This window comes from Somniosus microcephalus, chromosome 24 (genome assembly GCF_052327205.1).
Source record: "Somniosus microcephalus isolate GS21.2 chromosome 24, FLI_Smic_1.0, whole genome shotgun sequence".
NCBI lineage: Eukaryota > Metazoa > Chordata > Chondrichthyes > Squaliformes > Somniosidae > Somniosus > Somniosus microcephalus.
In genome coordinates, this window is record NC_141010.1 from 34255663 (window position 1) to 34272289 (window position 16627).

Genomic DNA, 16627 nt, shown 5'->3' on the forward strand with positions numbered 1-16627 from the left:
TTCAGAGAGAGTATAAATTGGGGAGTGGATAGCTTAGAATGGTATAATATACCTGGGCTATCCAGCATAATCAATACAAGGAAAATGTTATATTGGTGCCTACTTTTACTGACCATCATACATATCTTGCCAGATTATGCCATCTTCACTTCCATGTGTTCCCATGTTCTGAATAAACTGTAGACAACGTTGAACCTGCCCGGGATCTGAACTGCTGTCCTTTTGAGTTCAGTCCCCTGGCAATCCAAACGGGGCAACCCTTCTTGCACCCACCTTCTGCAGAAATGCGTCCCCTTCACCAAAAGTGGTTGGAGCTGCACCACTCCATTAATTATCTGCAGATCCTGGTTCATCTCTGCATGTTAGGTTTTTTACTTGTTCTCTCATTCTTGACCATCATATGTTCCCACCTGCCCTTGAAGGGATAATTACTAGTCCTAGCCTTTTTCGGGCTACCCCGGATCAAGCGTATTCCCCAAACGTTCGCCTTCAACTAAAGTTAGAGATAGCCGAATCCTATAAGATGCTTCATTGGGTCTAAAGGTCCAGACTATCTCTCCCTAAAGGAAAGGAACAACCTGAAGATATACCATCCTCCAGATAGCACTTTAATAAGTTTAACTAGACTGTAACCTTCCGGATATTATGAGGGTCCGGAAAACCCCCCAGAATTCTGCAACTCCTCACCAAAGAGTGTACAGAGATTGATACAGAAGTACTCTGAGACAATTCTAAAAAAATATAGATTTATTAAGGAACCGACATGTAGTTAAAAGCAGGTGAATTCAGTCGCAACATTAACAGTTCAAAAACAAATAGCTTACATTTCTTATCTTCAGAGATCCTTATTCTCAAATCTTAACTTCGTTACATTTATACATTTCTCATTTATTCCTAATCCAGAATATCTGCCAAAATCAAATTAAAAGTACCTTTTTGATCCCCGAGACTCAGAGTTAAAAACTTACAGATGCCTCTGAAGAGTGAGAGAATCGCTTTGCCCCTTTCAGCGACTTCTGACTTTCCATCTGAAAAGCTCTATTTTTATACCTTTTTTTAGTGGTTTATCCTTTGAAGTTTTCTGCTGATGTAAGCTAATTATCTCTAGTTATTCTCTATTGAATTATTTTCTATACTTACTGCCAATTCAACTGTTAGCTTGCAGACTTCTGTCTGTTGTTTAGGTGTTCAAAACGTATCATAAAAAACGGTTATAACTTATGTATCTATTTGATGCCATTTTCATCGAAGGTCTTCCATTCAATTCTAAAATCACCTAGCTGTTTGGAAGCAGACGTCGTGACTCCTATGTGTTCCATTTTCAATACAAACACAATGTGATTGCTTGGTGCATCTTTTGATTTCATATCTACAAAGTCTTCTGTTTGTATATTTTACAACATGTAAATTGAAAACACTTTAACCGAGTATTTACTTGTTTTCTAGCTATCTCAATGTTTATACCACAGACGTCGTGTCTGCTTGTTTCATTTGATGTGATATTATGAAGGCATATGGTTGTTTAATGTTCTAAGTTTCTGTTTCCCAGAGTGTTCGTTTATAACACTTTAAACTGGGCAATGGTATTGTGTTTCTCCCAAACTGCAGACTTTCTGGAAACTCCAATGGTTTCCTTCAATAGGGCCATTGTTTTATTGTCAATAACCCATTCCCATTTCAAAAACTTGTATGGTGTTTACAGCTTGTGTTAACAACTGATCTTATCTCAAAAGCCTGTGTTCTGTTTGCAGCCTGTGTCGTTGAGGCTTTTAGATTTTTAAACCCAGTTTTCATGTTTTAATAAAGTCAAAATTCCGTTCATAGGATGGTGTATCTCTTGGAATATGGCTATTTCCTTTACATCCTCATCCATAAACAACTTTTGCAAAAGCTCAACACTGTATGAAGCATTTTTGAACCTTTTATTTAAAAAAAAAGCTCCCAACGTGTTTTATCGCTATATGTAGCCACTTACCTTTCAGTGACTGTATCCCTTCAAAGGCTACATGCTCATGATATTCTGTGGGGCTCTCTTAATCCTGCTCCTTATGCAAGGTTCCAGCAGTGTCAGCATTAAGAGCATAAGAAATAGGAGCAGGAGCAGGCCATTCGGCCCCTCGAGCCTGCTCCGCCATTCAATAAGATCATGGCTGATCTGATTTTGGCCTCAACTCCAGTTTCCTGCCTGTTCCTCATAACCCTTGACTCCCCTGTAGCCCAAATATCTGTCTATCACAGAATCACAGAAACCCCACAGTGCAGATAGAGGCCATTTCGGCCCATCGAGCCTGCACCGACACATATCCCACCCGATCCCCGTAACCCCACGTACTTAATCCCCCTAACACTAAGGGTCAATTTATCATAGCCAATCAACCTAACCCGCACATCTTTGGACTGTGGGAGGAAACCGGAGCACCCGGAGGAAACCCACGCAAACACGGGGAGAATGTGCAAACTCCACACAGACAGTCGCCCGAGGCCGGATTCGAACCCGGGTCCCTGGTGCTGTGAGGCAACAGTGCTAACCACTATGCCACCCTGCTGCCCCTATCTCAGCCTTGAATATATTCACTGACTCAGCCTCCACAGCTCTCTGGGGTAGAGAATTCCAAAGATTCACGACCCTATGAGTATTAAATGGGTGACCCCTTATCCTGAAACTGTGTCCCCTAGTTCTAGATTCCCCCATGAGGGGAAACATCCTCTCAGCATTTACCCTGTCAAGTCCCCTCAGAATCTTATATGTTTCAATAAGATCACTTCTCATTCTTCTAAACTCCAATGAGTGTAGGCCCAACCTGCTCAACCTTTCCTCATAAGACAACCCTTTCATCTCAGGAAAGAACCTAGTGAACCTTCGCTGAACACCCTCCAATGCAAGTATATCCCTCCTTAAATAAGGAGACCAAAACACAGTACTCCAGATGTGGTCTCACCAACATTGTAACAAGACTTCCCTACTTTTATACTCTATCCCCCTTGCAATAAAGGTCAACATTCCATTTGCCTTCCTAATTACTTGCTGTACCTGCATGTTAACTTTTGTGTTTCATGTACGAGGACACCCAGATCCTTCTGTACCGCAGCATTCTGTAGTCTCCATCTAAATAATATTTTGCTTTTTTATTCTTCCTACCAAAGTGGATAACCTCACATTTTCCCACATTATACTCCATCTGGCAAACTTTTGCCCACTCACTTAGCCTGTCTATATCCCTTTGCAGACTCTTCGTGTCCTCCTCACAACTTGCTTTCCCACCTATCTTTGTATCATCAGCAAATTTGGCTACAGTACACTCGGTTGCTTTATCCAAGTCATTAATATAGATTGTTAATAGTTGAGGCCCCAGCATTGATCCCTGTGGCACCCCACTAGTTACAGTTTGCCAACCTGAAAATGACCCATTTATCCTGACTGTCTGTTTTCTGTTAGTTAGTCAATCCTCTATCCATACTAATATATTACCCCCAACACCGTGAGCTTTTATCTTGTGCAGTAAACTTTTATGTGGCATCTTATCAAATGCCTTTTGGAAATCCAAATACACTACATCTACTGGTTTTCCTTGATCCACCTTGCTTGTTACATCCTCAAAGAACTCTAGTAAATTTGTCAAACACGATTTCCCTTTCATACAACCAAGCAGAGCCAACATGGTTTTATTATGATATTCTAAATGTCGTGCTACTATTGCCTTAATAATGGATTCCAGCATTTTCCCAATAACAGATGTTAGGCTAACCGACCTATAGTTTCTTGCTTTCTGTCTCCCTCCTTTCTTGAATAGGGGTGTTACATTTGCGATTTTCCAATCCGCTGGGACCTTTCCAGAATCTCAGGAATTTTGGAAGATCACAACCAATGCATCCACTATCTCTGCAGCCACCTCTTTAAGACCCTAGGATGCAGACCATCAGGTCCAGGGGACATGTCAGCCTTTAGTCCCATTAGTTTGCCTAATACATTTTCTCTCATGTTAGTGATTGTTTTAAGTTCCTCCCTCCCTTTTGCCCCTTGATTGTCTACTATTATTGGGATGCTTTTAGTGTCTTCTACCGTGAAGACAGATACAAAATATTTGTTCAAAGTCTCTGCCATTTCCTTGTTTCCCATTATTAATTCCCCAGTCTTATCCTCTAAGGGACCAATGTTTACTTTAGCTACTCTTTCTTTTTATATACTTGTAGAAGCTCTTACTATCTGTTTTTACATTTCTTGCCAGTTTTCTCTCAGAATCTATTTTCTCCCTCTTTGTAATTTTTTTGTCATCCTTGGCTGGTTTCTAAAAAATTCCCAATCTTCTGGCCTACCACTAATCTTCGCAACATTGTATGCCTTTTCTTTCAATTTGATACCATCCTTAACTTCCTTAGTGAGCCACGGATGGTTCATTTTTCTCAGAGTCTTTCCTTCTTACAGGAATATATCTTTGTTGAGAGTTATGAACTATCTCCTTAAATGTCTGCCACTGCTTATCTACCGTCTTACCATTTAATCTATTTTCCCAGTCCACTTTAGCCAACTCTGTCTTCATACCTTTGTAATTACCTTTATTTAAGTTTAAGACACTAGTTTCAGACCCAAGTTTCTCACCCTCAAACTGAATGTGAAATTCTATTATGTTATGATCACTCTTCCACAGAGGATCCTTTACTATGAGATCATTAATTAACCCTGTCTAATTACACATTACCAGATCTAAACTAGCCTGTTCCACAATGTATTGTTCTAAGGATCCATCCCGAATACACTCTTTGAACTCCTCCTCAAGGCTACCATTGCCAATTTTTGATTTGTCCAATCGATATGAAGATTAAAATCACCCATGATTATTGCAGTACCTTTCTTATAAGCCCCCATTATTTATTGATTTATACTCTGTCCTACAGTATAGCTACCATTAGAGGGCCTATAGACTACTCCCACCAGTGACTTATTTCCCTTTCTATTTCTTATTTCCACCCAAACTGATTCTACATCTTGATCTTCCGAGCCAATATCATTTTTTGACTGCAGCGGTTCAAGAAGGCGGCTCACCACCATCTTCTCAAGGGCAATTAGGGATGGGCACTAAATGCAGGCCTAGCCAGCGACGCCCACATCCCATCAATGAATTTTTAAAAAACTACTGCACTGATTTCATCCTTTATTAACAGAGCTACCCCAACCTCCTTTTCCTTTCTGCCTATCCTTCCGAAATGTCAAATACCCCTGAATATTCAGTTCCCAGCCTTGGTCACCTTGCAACCACGTATCTATAATGGCTATCAGATCATACCCATTTATTATTATTTGTGCCATCAATTCATCTACCATGTTATGAATGCTGCATGCATTCATATAAAGAGCCTTCAATTTTGTCTTTTTAACATTTTTTTCCCTACTCTGACCCTATTTGCTGGTACACTCTTACGTTTGTACGCTCTGTCCCTTCCTGTCACACTCTGGTTATCATTACCCCTATCGCTACCCTGCACTATTGCCTTGTCCTTTTTCTTTAACATTCTAAATTTCCCCTCACCTGACTCATCCCCCCCCCCCCCCCCCCCCACTATTTAGGTTAAAGTCCTATCTGCAACCCTAGTTATTCGATTCGCCAGGACACTGCTCCCAGCATGGTTCAAGTGAAACCCGTCCCAACGGAACAGCTCCCTCTTTCCCCAGGACTGGTGCCTGTGCCCCATGAATCGAAACCCATTTCTCCCACACCAATCTTTGAGCCATGCATTCAACTCTCTGATCTTATTGACCCTATGCCAATTTGCTTGTGGCTCAGGTAGTAATCCAGATTATTACCTTTGTGGTTCTGCTTTTTAATTTAGCCCCTAACTACTCATACTCCCTCAGCAGAACCTCTTAATCTTACCTATGTCGTTGGTACCTATGTGGACCACAACAACTGGATCCTTCCCTTCCCACTCCTTCCTCTCCAGCCCGGAGGAGATGTCCTTAACCCTGACACCGGGCAGGCAACACAGCCTTCGGGACTCACGCTCTCGGCCGCAGAGAACAGTGTCTATCCCCCTAACTATACTGTCCCCTACCACTACTACATTCCTTTTTACACCCCCAACTTGAATGGCCCCCTGAACCATGGTGCCGTGGTCAGTTTGCTCATCTTTCCTGCTGTCACTACTCTCGTCCACACAGGCTGCAAGAGCCTCGTACCTGTTGGACAAGTATTGTATTTAAACAATATTCATGAGCAGTATCTGGCAAGTCCAGCTCACTGTTCTTCCAGCACACAGTACTTTAGCTGGGATTGCTGAATTGACCCTCATCAAACCCACTTTATCCAGTGTCTTATGTTTTATCATCCTATCACGGATTCATTTCCCTTCACACCACCCCACCACCAATCCCCTACTTTAAGGAACACTATCTTCCATCCCCTGCTTCCCTGAAAAAAATCAAGCAGAGCTTTCAGTTTCCCAATAACCTTCAGTCCCCCTTCTCAACAGATATCGATCCAGCTCCCTTTTGAAGGTGTTAAATGACTTGAATCAAATACCTTCTCCTGGAGTCTGTTGTAGTGAAAATAATTAAGTTTACTCACTCAGCCTTTCTTGATCAGTTAGTCCTCGAATTTTTGGGATCATCCTAACCCCTTTCAAATGCATCTGTATCCTTTTCAAGTTGGGGTGACTAAAACTATCTGACATACTCCAAAACTAGCCTCAACATTGATTGTAACTTGTGAAACCTGTGGCCATCCAGTTTTTCTAAGCCCTCCGGAAGCCTTTGATAAGTTGCTTCATGCGTCTTTCAGAGATGTAAGAGGAATATTCTTTCTGTGATATATACTAAAGAGACAACCTGTTAAATGAATAATGATTTTGCCAAGTAATTTTAATGATTTAGCTGTTCTATTCTTTTATCCATTTTAACTGTTGTATCAATAATCTAACATTGAAATGCAAACTGGATTGCAATTACAGTACTGTTTAAAAAAACAGTCACACGGTTTCAATGAAAAACTGAAAGTATTTATGTAATTTGCTTCATTACAATATACACATTCAGTGCAACACAACAAATCCTTTTTAAAAAGGCTGGGATACACCAAATTGCTTAGCGGTTTCACTCTGGGAATCTGGAAATCATTCAGCCCTTTGAGCATCGCAATTATTTTCACTATCAGCAAGAAAAAGGACCACCTTCTTTCGAGGTAGTGTTTCCATTATTCACAGTAACAAAATTTGGTCTCACCCCTTCCTAACTGAACCCCGCAGTGTGAGCACTGTGAATGCTCCGAACCCGGGAGGGTGAGCTCTGTCTGTTCTCTTAAAGCAGTAGTGTTAGCATTGTGAGCTCTGGAGCCAGCTGTCACAATGAATGGATCAAATTACACATTGTAAAGATCTTGATTACTCCAGCAGGCAGGATCAATTACACATTCCAGGCAAACTATTGGGTGTATCTTGTCCTCCAAGGGGACCAATCAGAAATTGAGTGTTGCAAATAGACACGACCATCTGCTACAGTTTGTTGCCAAAGGGCTTGTACGCCGCTGAAACATGGGTAAGTTATAAGCATCACAAAGTTTGAGCATTAGTGCCTGATGAGACAATTCACACCTGAACGGAAGCATTTGTCGCATTGTCAAAAGTCTTGAGCCCCGCATCTGATGAGGTGAAAAAGACTCTAAAACACTACTGAATTGGTTACTAAACGATTTTCACGCCTCGACAAAGTGCTTGTAAAAAGAACATAACACATTGATTGGCAAAAGGGACTTTAGCGAGGCAGTACAAAATTTAAATGAATAAATCCAGACTTGCAATTCATTCAAGCATTTTATTCACTTAACAGTTATTCAGTTAACAGAGACAGCTATCAGTGGGAAAGATAGAAAAGGGATTTGTGCATGGATATTTTATTCTCAAACATTTTTTTATCAGTTATTCATTTACGTAGGCTTGACTTTACAACCTATATTTGCCTCTACCATAAAGAAAATCTGGCAATTACTATAGTCATGGTCATTTAGTGCTATATGCCTTCAAATCCAACGTCATTCTAATCCATCGAACCCTGTGTTGTTCATGGACAAATAAAAATACTACCCCTTAAATATTAAGAATTTTTTTTAAAAACTGGAATAAACAAGGACTACAATGTTTGCTTCCGGCCTGAGGTTAATACAAGTGATCGGGAACAGAGCAAATGTGAGTTTCTATGAGAGTTATCAAAACTGAGTCAGCCAAATGACCATGGGCTTGAAGTATTTTTTTAAACACTGAAGTACTTCCTGGATGTCTGTGCTGTGCAGTAGTACTCCTGAGGGCTTATTTTTTTCACTCTGGCTTTCGACATTAGGATTTGGTGAGTTTGATTCCTATTGAGCCAAACTAAACAAATCAAACAAACTTTAGCTGGCCTGTTGCTCTGCTAGTTATATGCCACAGCACAGAGGAAGGCCACTCAATCAGCATGTCTGTGCTGGCTCTTTGCTGGAGCAATCCAGAACTAATCCCATTGCCCTGCTCTCTCCCCTTATCTACTTCAAATATTTATAAAATATTTTCTCTCAAAAAAATAAAATGGTTTCTTCCTCAATCACTCCCTGTGGAAACAAATTCCATGCCGCAACAACCCTCTACAGAAAGAAATTTCTCCTAAACTCTTTCCTAACTCTGTTAGTGGCAATTTTAATGGATGACCCTTCCTCACTGACTTGGCATCCGGAGGAAATAGTCTTTCCCTATTCAAACTATCTTCATAATTTTACGACCTTTTTTTGAATTTTCTCTTCGCCTTCCCTACCCTGTTGGAAATAGTCCCAGTATCTTAAGTTACTAATTCCTATTTAACAGGCCTAGCGATCTACTATAATTAGCCTGGTTAAGATGAGAAGGAAACGGAGACCCAAGGCCTGATTTTAACTCGGGGCAGCATTCATGTGGGTAGGGTCTGAGATGGGCAGACAACTGCCCCAATGTCGGCAGCGTGAGGCCCGGGAGATTTTAACTGTATAGATCCTGTCGGTCTACCGACAGACACCAGCGGGAGGTGACAGCTGGCTGGCGGGCAGGAATGGAATGTTGGGAGGCAGGAGGCCACCGCTGGGTACTGAAGGAACGGTTACCAGCGTTCAGATATGCCACCAGAAAGGGGGTCACGGGGGCCTTGCGATCGGGGGGAGGGGAGGAAGCCCGCGGCAGGGGAGGCCTAAACTTTCCTTGTGGGGTCCCTCCTGGTCCCACAAGGAAAGTCAAAAATATTACCTTTTTGGGCATTTTTAGGCCCCCCGACTCTTCCCACTAGGTTGGCCTGCGCAGGAAAGCCACCACAGCTTCCCCGCGCAGGCCTCTGGCGAAAATAGCAGTCAGGCCCTGATAACATCATTGGATTTTGATCTGCATACTCAAAGAAGGACTCCCGCTGTTTTCCAGTGGGTGTCCTTTCCACCTGCTCAGAAGAATAGGCTGCAGTTACAACCTGCGGGAAGACAGCAGGACATCAACAGGTCAGTCTCGCAGGCGATTTTGACTGCCCACCACCCAGTTTTTGCTGTGCAGGGTTAAAATCACCCGTCCAGTGCTACAAGGAACATGGACAATTTGTGGTCTCGATGATATTAGTTGATATTAACTAATTGAACCTGTTTAGGAAGCTGTGATACCAAGGGGCAAATTTTCTATTGATCTGAATTAAATTGGCAATAAACTCAACATCAGAAATAACCTTTGCAGTTATATTTATGTGTGTACTACACTAAATCATTTAATGTATTATAAGTGTAATAATAAGTGATAAATAACACTTCTGGAAGGAATAGTTATGACAAGTTTTGTAAGAGCTCCATTATTGTTAGTACCTTAACAGATGTTTGATGTATCCCTCAGTTAGATCGCTGAATCAGTGTTGCTGTCTTCTGGATACATCACCCCACTAAACTGCTGATTGTACTCTTCACTGCTCTTCACTTACAGGAGCTGCATTTTGGTGTTTGCTTGACATTGTTCCCATTAAAAATGAGAAAGGGGAGGTTGTGCTGTTCCTAGTCTCCTTTAAGGATGTCACAGATACCCGAGGCAAAAACCACCAGGGAGACGGGAAGGAAGGTAAGAGCATTAGTGGGACTTGATACGGTTACTTGCTGTTTCTTTGATTTTTATACAAATGCTTTCACTTCTGCCCAATCTCCCAGCAATCAGTTCAGCGGTCACCAGAACAATACTTTTTTACTTGTTAAAGTTCCAGTGATTACATTGTCATCCCTGTGGTATAGATTATAGATGTAATCAGTAGAGACTGCACTCACCATCACTGTCAGTGATACAGGACTGAAACCCAAAGAGAACTTCATATTATCTATAATGTATTAACATACATAAGACGTGGGAGCAGGAGTAGGTCATTTGGCCCCTCGAGCCTGCTCTGCCATTCAATAAGATCATGGCTGATCTGATCTTGGCCTCCACTCCACTTCCCTGCCCGCTCCCCATAACCCTCGACTCCCTTACCTTTCAAAAATCTGTCTATCTCCGCCTTAAATATATTCAATGACCCAGCCTCCACAGCTCTCTGGGGAAGAGAATTTCCAAGATTCACGACCCTCTGAGAGAAGAAATTCCACCTCATTTCTGATTTAAATGGGTGCCCCCTTATTCTGAAATTATGCCCCCTAGTTCTAGATTCCCCCACGAGGGGAAACATCCTCTCTGCATCTACCCTGTCAAGCCACTTCAGAATCTTATGGGGGAAAAATTCAGTATCGGCCATGCGCAAAGTTTAGCGCCTGGCGCTAATTATCGCCTCCAATGGCAAACTTGGCTTTTATCGCCTCTGGAGATGATTGGAACGCTAAATCAGGCGCTTCACACCTGTCTTAAGGCGCAAAGGCCGAGGAGCGAGGCGCTACCTCAGAGCGCTGGCGAAGCAAGGAAGGGCAAATCAAAATGAACCGCTGCTCAGTACCCAAAACTCCTTCACACAGCGTTGAATCCCTCCAGAAGTCAGTCTCTCTCTCTCTCTCTCTCAGAATGCGTGGTGCAATAATGTCACCAACAAAAAAAGGCAGGAAGCGGTCGCCTTTAAATAGCGCTCACCCAGTCCCTTTCTGACTGCAAAACGCTCCCCTCAACATGTCGTTGCTAGCGGCAGGTGGTAAGGCAGGGGGCGCCACTCAATATCCGGTCCGGGGCATTGCGCACTCGACTGACATCACGATCTGCCGGCGCAGGAGATCGTGGCGGTAGTGTTTAGCGCCGCCACAAAATGTCTAGTTAATTTTGCGAGCGGCGCAAACATTGCCGCGCCCGGGCGCTAGTTGCTTTGCACCCCATTAGCGCCCTCTTAAGGCGCTAATGGGAGGTGCAAACAACTGAATTTTTCCCCCTATATGTTTCAATAAGATCTCCTCTCATTCTTCTAAACTCCAGTGAGTATAGGCCCAACCTACTCAACCTTTCTTCATAAGACAACCCCTTCATCTCCGGAATCAACCTCGTGAACCTTCTCTGAACTGCCTCCAATGCAAGTATATCCTTCCTTAAATAAGGAGACCAAAACTGTATGCAGTACTCAAGGTGTGGTCTCACCAACGCCCTGTACAGTTGTAACAGGACTTACCTACTTTTATACTCCATTCCCTTTGTAATAAAGGCCAACACTCCATTTGCCTTCCTAATTACTTGCATGCTAACTTTTTGCAAGGCTCCACAATATTCATATTTTTATAAAGTTGCTTCTTTTAAAGTTGATTTTTCAAAGGGATTTTTTTTTCTTTCCTACCGCAACACTTTTTCAACTGTGCTACAATTATCACCGTCAATTAAAAACAAAACGTTGGAGCCACTTTGAACCTATCACTTCCAAGACAATGCGTACAGATTGAGGAGCACCACAACACAGAATCAATGATATTAAGACTGCACAGTGCTTTGAAAGCCGTTCCAAAGCAGCTCTCAGCTGCTAACATCAACAAGTGGTGCTATGATGTGATATATCATCAATTATCCACATACTAGATATTAAGAATAGGCTCTAATGGTCAAAGAATAATGCATATTATGGAGTGTCGTGAATAAATTCTAATGTTCTGCTCTTTTCATGACGCCCTTAATGTTTCTTTAGCTTTGACTTTCGGGAGCGTAAAATTGTGCTTTAGGATATTAGCATTTGCACATTTAATAAGTTCATAGGAATTCCTTTATCCATTATTATAATCTGTTTAAAATACAATGGTTAGCATTTCCATTAAAATATCAGATAAAGGAATTTGATATGAATATTGTTTGCTAATATTGCAGAGAGTAATTTCACTCCATCAGAGGTTGTTGATATTTCCTTTTATGATGTAGCAGTTCAGTGTGGATAAAGCTGCATTACTATCGAGCTCTGTGTCAGCAGCCAAGGGTGGATTTTATTCTTTGTACTACTCAATTTGCAGGCAGTACTGAGGCAGATGAGGGTGGATGAGACGGTAATGATATGGAGATATGAGAAGTCTTATTTTCTCGAAGTCACGATCATCTTGAAAGACTGGACACAATTCGCGTGTGTATTAATAAACATCAAGCCACTAAGCCGCTACAGAAAAGGCAGAAGCACATTTTTTTTAATCCTTATTTTTGCTGTTGAACTCTGACAATTTTTCCCAAATTGATAATCCCGCTTGCCAAAATGAAACAGTTGGTGATGATGCCTGACCCTTTGTGCTGATGAAGGGTTTAACCCTGCAACAACATGCCATTTTTATTCCCCAGTGTTAAGCTCCCAATCAGAGGCATGATTACTGCTAGGTTCATTCTCTTCCACAGCACTAAGCCTACTTCCATTCAGAGTATAATTACTGCTTTTTTTTACCAAATTGAATCACCACACACTTACTAATATTGAATTCTACCTGCTACTTTATAGCCTATTCGGCCATCTTGCCAATATCCCATTAGTTTCCTTTTTATTATGTCCATGTGTAATTGAGACACGGACTGCAGGAGTTGGTTATAACAGGTCTTTACTGAGTGGAGACAAACTGGAACTAACTATGCAAAGTTACTACACAGGCTTATATACAGGGGTGGTCACTACTGGTACTGCAGTATACAGGGGCTGCAGAATATAGTTCCTTCTGCAAAGTACATACACTACAATTCCTCCCCTTTTAGCTAAACAGTACATAACATTCGATTAATAATTAAATAACATATTTGCAATTACAGTTGTCATATACATTAGCTGAAGTTAAGCAATTATAAGTTCAGTCTTTGAGGAGGCTTCCTGATTCTGTCTGGATAACGCCTCTTTGGGGTATCAGGTTCTTCTGGCAGAGTTGATTCGGAATCAACGTCGTTGTTGGGTTCGTCTGCTTCCAATATTCCCGATTCTGAGGTAGATGCAATTGGTACTTCGGTTTCATCACCAGGTGTATCGGATCGTGGTGTGGAATTGACGTTTTCCAGTGACTCTAGAATCTGGTCAGCATGGCGTCTTACAATGCTCTCTCCAACATCCACGGTATACATTAGGGGTCCTTGCCGTGTGCAGATCGTTCCTGGCTGCCATTTCTCTGTGCGGTAGTCCCAGGCCAAAACTGGTTGACCTATCTTAAAACTCCTGGTCGGCCTTTCATTCATATTCTGAAACTGCCTGTTCTCCACATCTCTTCTGATGTTTGGCTTAACCAAATCCAAGCGGCATCGTAGTCTTCGATTGAAGAACATCATGGCTGGAGTTTGGTTGGTAACCGCATGTGTCGCATTCCGGTAGGCAAACAAGAAGTTATCCACCTTGTGTTGTAGGGGTATGTCTTCATTACACATTGCCTTGATAGCCTTCTTGAATGTTTGAACGAACCTCTCAGCCAATCCATTGGTGGCTGGATGATATGGGGCGGATGTGTAATGCTTAACACCATTGTTCTTTAAGAACCTCCGGAACTCTTCAGACACAAACTGTGGTCCATTGTCGGAGCAAATCTGTTCAGGCAGCCCATTCCTGGCGAATATGGTTCGTAAGACTGTGATAATTTTTTCTGTGGTGGTTGAGGACATTTTTATTACCTCTGGCCACTTTGAATGTGCATCCACCGCAATTAAAAACATCAAGTCCATAAATGGACCAGCAAAATCAATGTGCACCCTTTGCCATGGAGATGAGGGCCACTCCCATGGATGTAGAGGGGCTTGTGGTGGGGCGTTTTGGACCTTCTGGCATCCTGTACAGCTCTTGGTCATCTCTTCGATTTCTCTATCGATTCCCGGCCACCACACAGACACTCTGGCTAAGTTCTTCATTTTTACCCCTCCCAGATGACCCTCATGAAGCTCATTGAGCACTCTATCCTTCAATTTGGTTGGAATTACTACTCTGGATCCACACATCAAGGTTCCTCTGCACACTGACAGCTGTTCTCTTCTTGGCAAGAATGCTGGCAACAGTGGTTCGCCATGTGCTGGCCATCCCTTCACCGTTAAATCATAGACCCTGGAGAGTGTCGGGTCATTTTGTGTTTCCTTTTCTATGTTTGCATTCGTCACAGGTAGACATTCGACGATGGTCGAGTGGAATATCTCCACAGGATCCACTGCAGGTGCTTCTTCCACCGTCGACAACGGTAGGCGCGACAATCCATCAGCATTCCCATGCTGTTTAGTTCCTTTGTACTCGATGTCATATTGGTGTGCCCCTAGGAAAAGGGACCACCTCTGTAGCCGTTGTGCTGTCATTATCGGGACGCCCTTCTGAGGGTTGAAAATGGAGACAAGAGGTTGATGATCAGTTAGTAGAGTAAATTTCTGACCGTGCAGGTAGTGATTGAACTTCTTCACCCCCCACACCAGGCTGAGGGCCTCTCTGTCAATCTGGGCGTAGTTACGCTCGGCTGCAGTTAACGTGCGTGACGCAAAAGCTATCGGCCTCTCTGAACCATCAAGGAGTTTATGTGACAGTACCGCTCCAATGCCGTAGGGAGACGCATCACACGCCAGTCTTATCGGTAGTGATGGGTTGTAGTGAGCCAATACTTCTCTTGAAGTGATTAGGTCTTTACTCTTCTGAAAGGCCCGCTTACATTCATCGCTCCATTTCCATGCTACTCCAGTTTGTAGTAGGGCGTTCAGTGGGTGCAGAATTGTGGACAAATTCGGCAAAAACCTATGGTAGTAATTCACCAATCCGAGGAATGACCTCAGTTGCGACACATTTTCAGGCGCTGGAGCCTTAACTACCGCTTCAATTTTGTCAGGGGACTTATGTAACCCCTCTTCATCAATCACGTGGCCACAATACGATATCTGTTTCTTAAAAAACTCGCACTTGGGGCGATTGGCTCGTAGCCCATGTTCTCTTAGTCTAGTGAGCACCTGCTCTAGGTTGGCAAGGTGTTCACTGTCATCTTCACCTGTCACTAGGATGTCGTCCAAGTAACACTGGGTCCCCGGAATCCCTTGCAGGACTTGTTCCATCGCTCTTTGCCATATCGCCGGAGCTGATGCTACTCCGAATACCAGTCGATTATACTGGTAAAGACCTTTGTGAGTGTTTATCGTGAGATACTTCCTAGAGGATTCTTCAACCTCCATCTGCAAATATGCTTGTGCTAGGTCAATTTTTGTAAAACGCTTCCCTCCAGATAGTGAGGCGAAAATATCTTCTATCCTCGGGAGAGGATATTGTACTGTGTGAAGGATTGGGTTCACCGTCACCTTGAAGTCCCCACAGATGCGAACCTTCCTTGGCTCCTCAGACTTATTGTTTAACGTTTTCTTCATGACAGGAACGATGGGTGTCGCCCACTCGCTCCAGTCTACCTTAGATAACACGCCTGCATTCTCCAGATTCTCCAGCTCTGCCTCGACGGCTGGGCGAATTGCATATGGTACCGGTCTTGCTTTGAAAAACTTGGGAATTGCATTCTCTTCTATTTTTATTGAGGCGGTTACGCCTTTAAGAGTTCCCAGTTCTTGTTGAAATACCTCTTTGGCGTTAGCTAAGATTTTTGACAATCGTCCAGGTGTGACGTCATCATCCTTTTTACCAGCCACCGTCAGTGCCTGAATGGAGTGCCAGTCTAAACTTATCTTTCTGATCCATTCACGTCCCAATAACAGTGGTCCACCATCTTGCAGTATGTGCAGATACAATTTCTGTATTTCCTTGCCGTTGTATTCGACAGGCACCCTTATTTTCCCTCTGGGGTATACTTTTTGCCCCGTATACATCTTCAAGACAATGGATGTCTCTTTCAAGGGTATGTGTGAGAATAGCCGCTCATAGTCTCGTCGATTCATGACGGTCAGGGCTGATCCTGTATCCAATTCCATTTTGACTTGGGACCCTGCTATCGTGAGGGTGACCCAAATGGTTCGGTGATCCTCTTTTGTGATTACGTTGTGAAGTTTGAGACAGCTTAGTCTCTTGTTCCCAGATTCACTATCGCTCATCTGGTCTTCGGAACTACTGTCCGTCATCTTTTGTACTTTCCTGTACTGTTCCTTAGTAGCCTTTTTGTTGTCGTTAGTCTTCTTCCCAGACCTGCAAACTCGTGCACTGTGTCCCATCTTTCCGCATTGCCTGCATATTTTGTCCTTGGACCAGCAGTCCTTCTGGTCATGGGTTGTTCTGCCGCAGCGATAACATTTTTCAAATCCCCGTGTCATTTCATGGGTGCCGTAT

General features: G+C 42.8%; 1 protein-coding gene across 1 annotated transcript in view; it reads left to right on the forward strand.

The window, feature by feature from the left end:
- kcnh4b (potassium voltage-gated channel, subfamily H (eag-related), member 4b) overlaps nt 1-16627 on the forward strand; it is a 188330-nt gene that overhangs the window by 51509 nt on the left and 120194 nt on the right. Inside the window, exon 3 of the mRNA XM_085966463.1 lies at nt 9940-10071. Within this exon, the coding sequence (XP_085822589.1) occupies nt 9940-10071 (132 nt within the window). The remainder of the gene's footprint in view (nt 1-9939; nt 10072-16627) is intronic.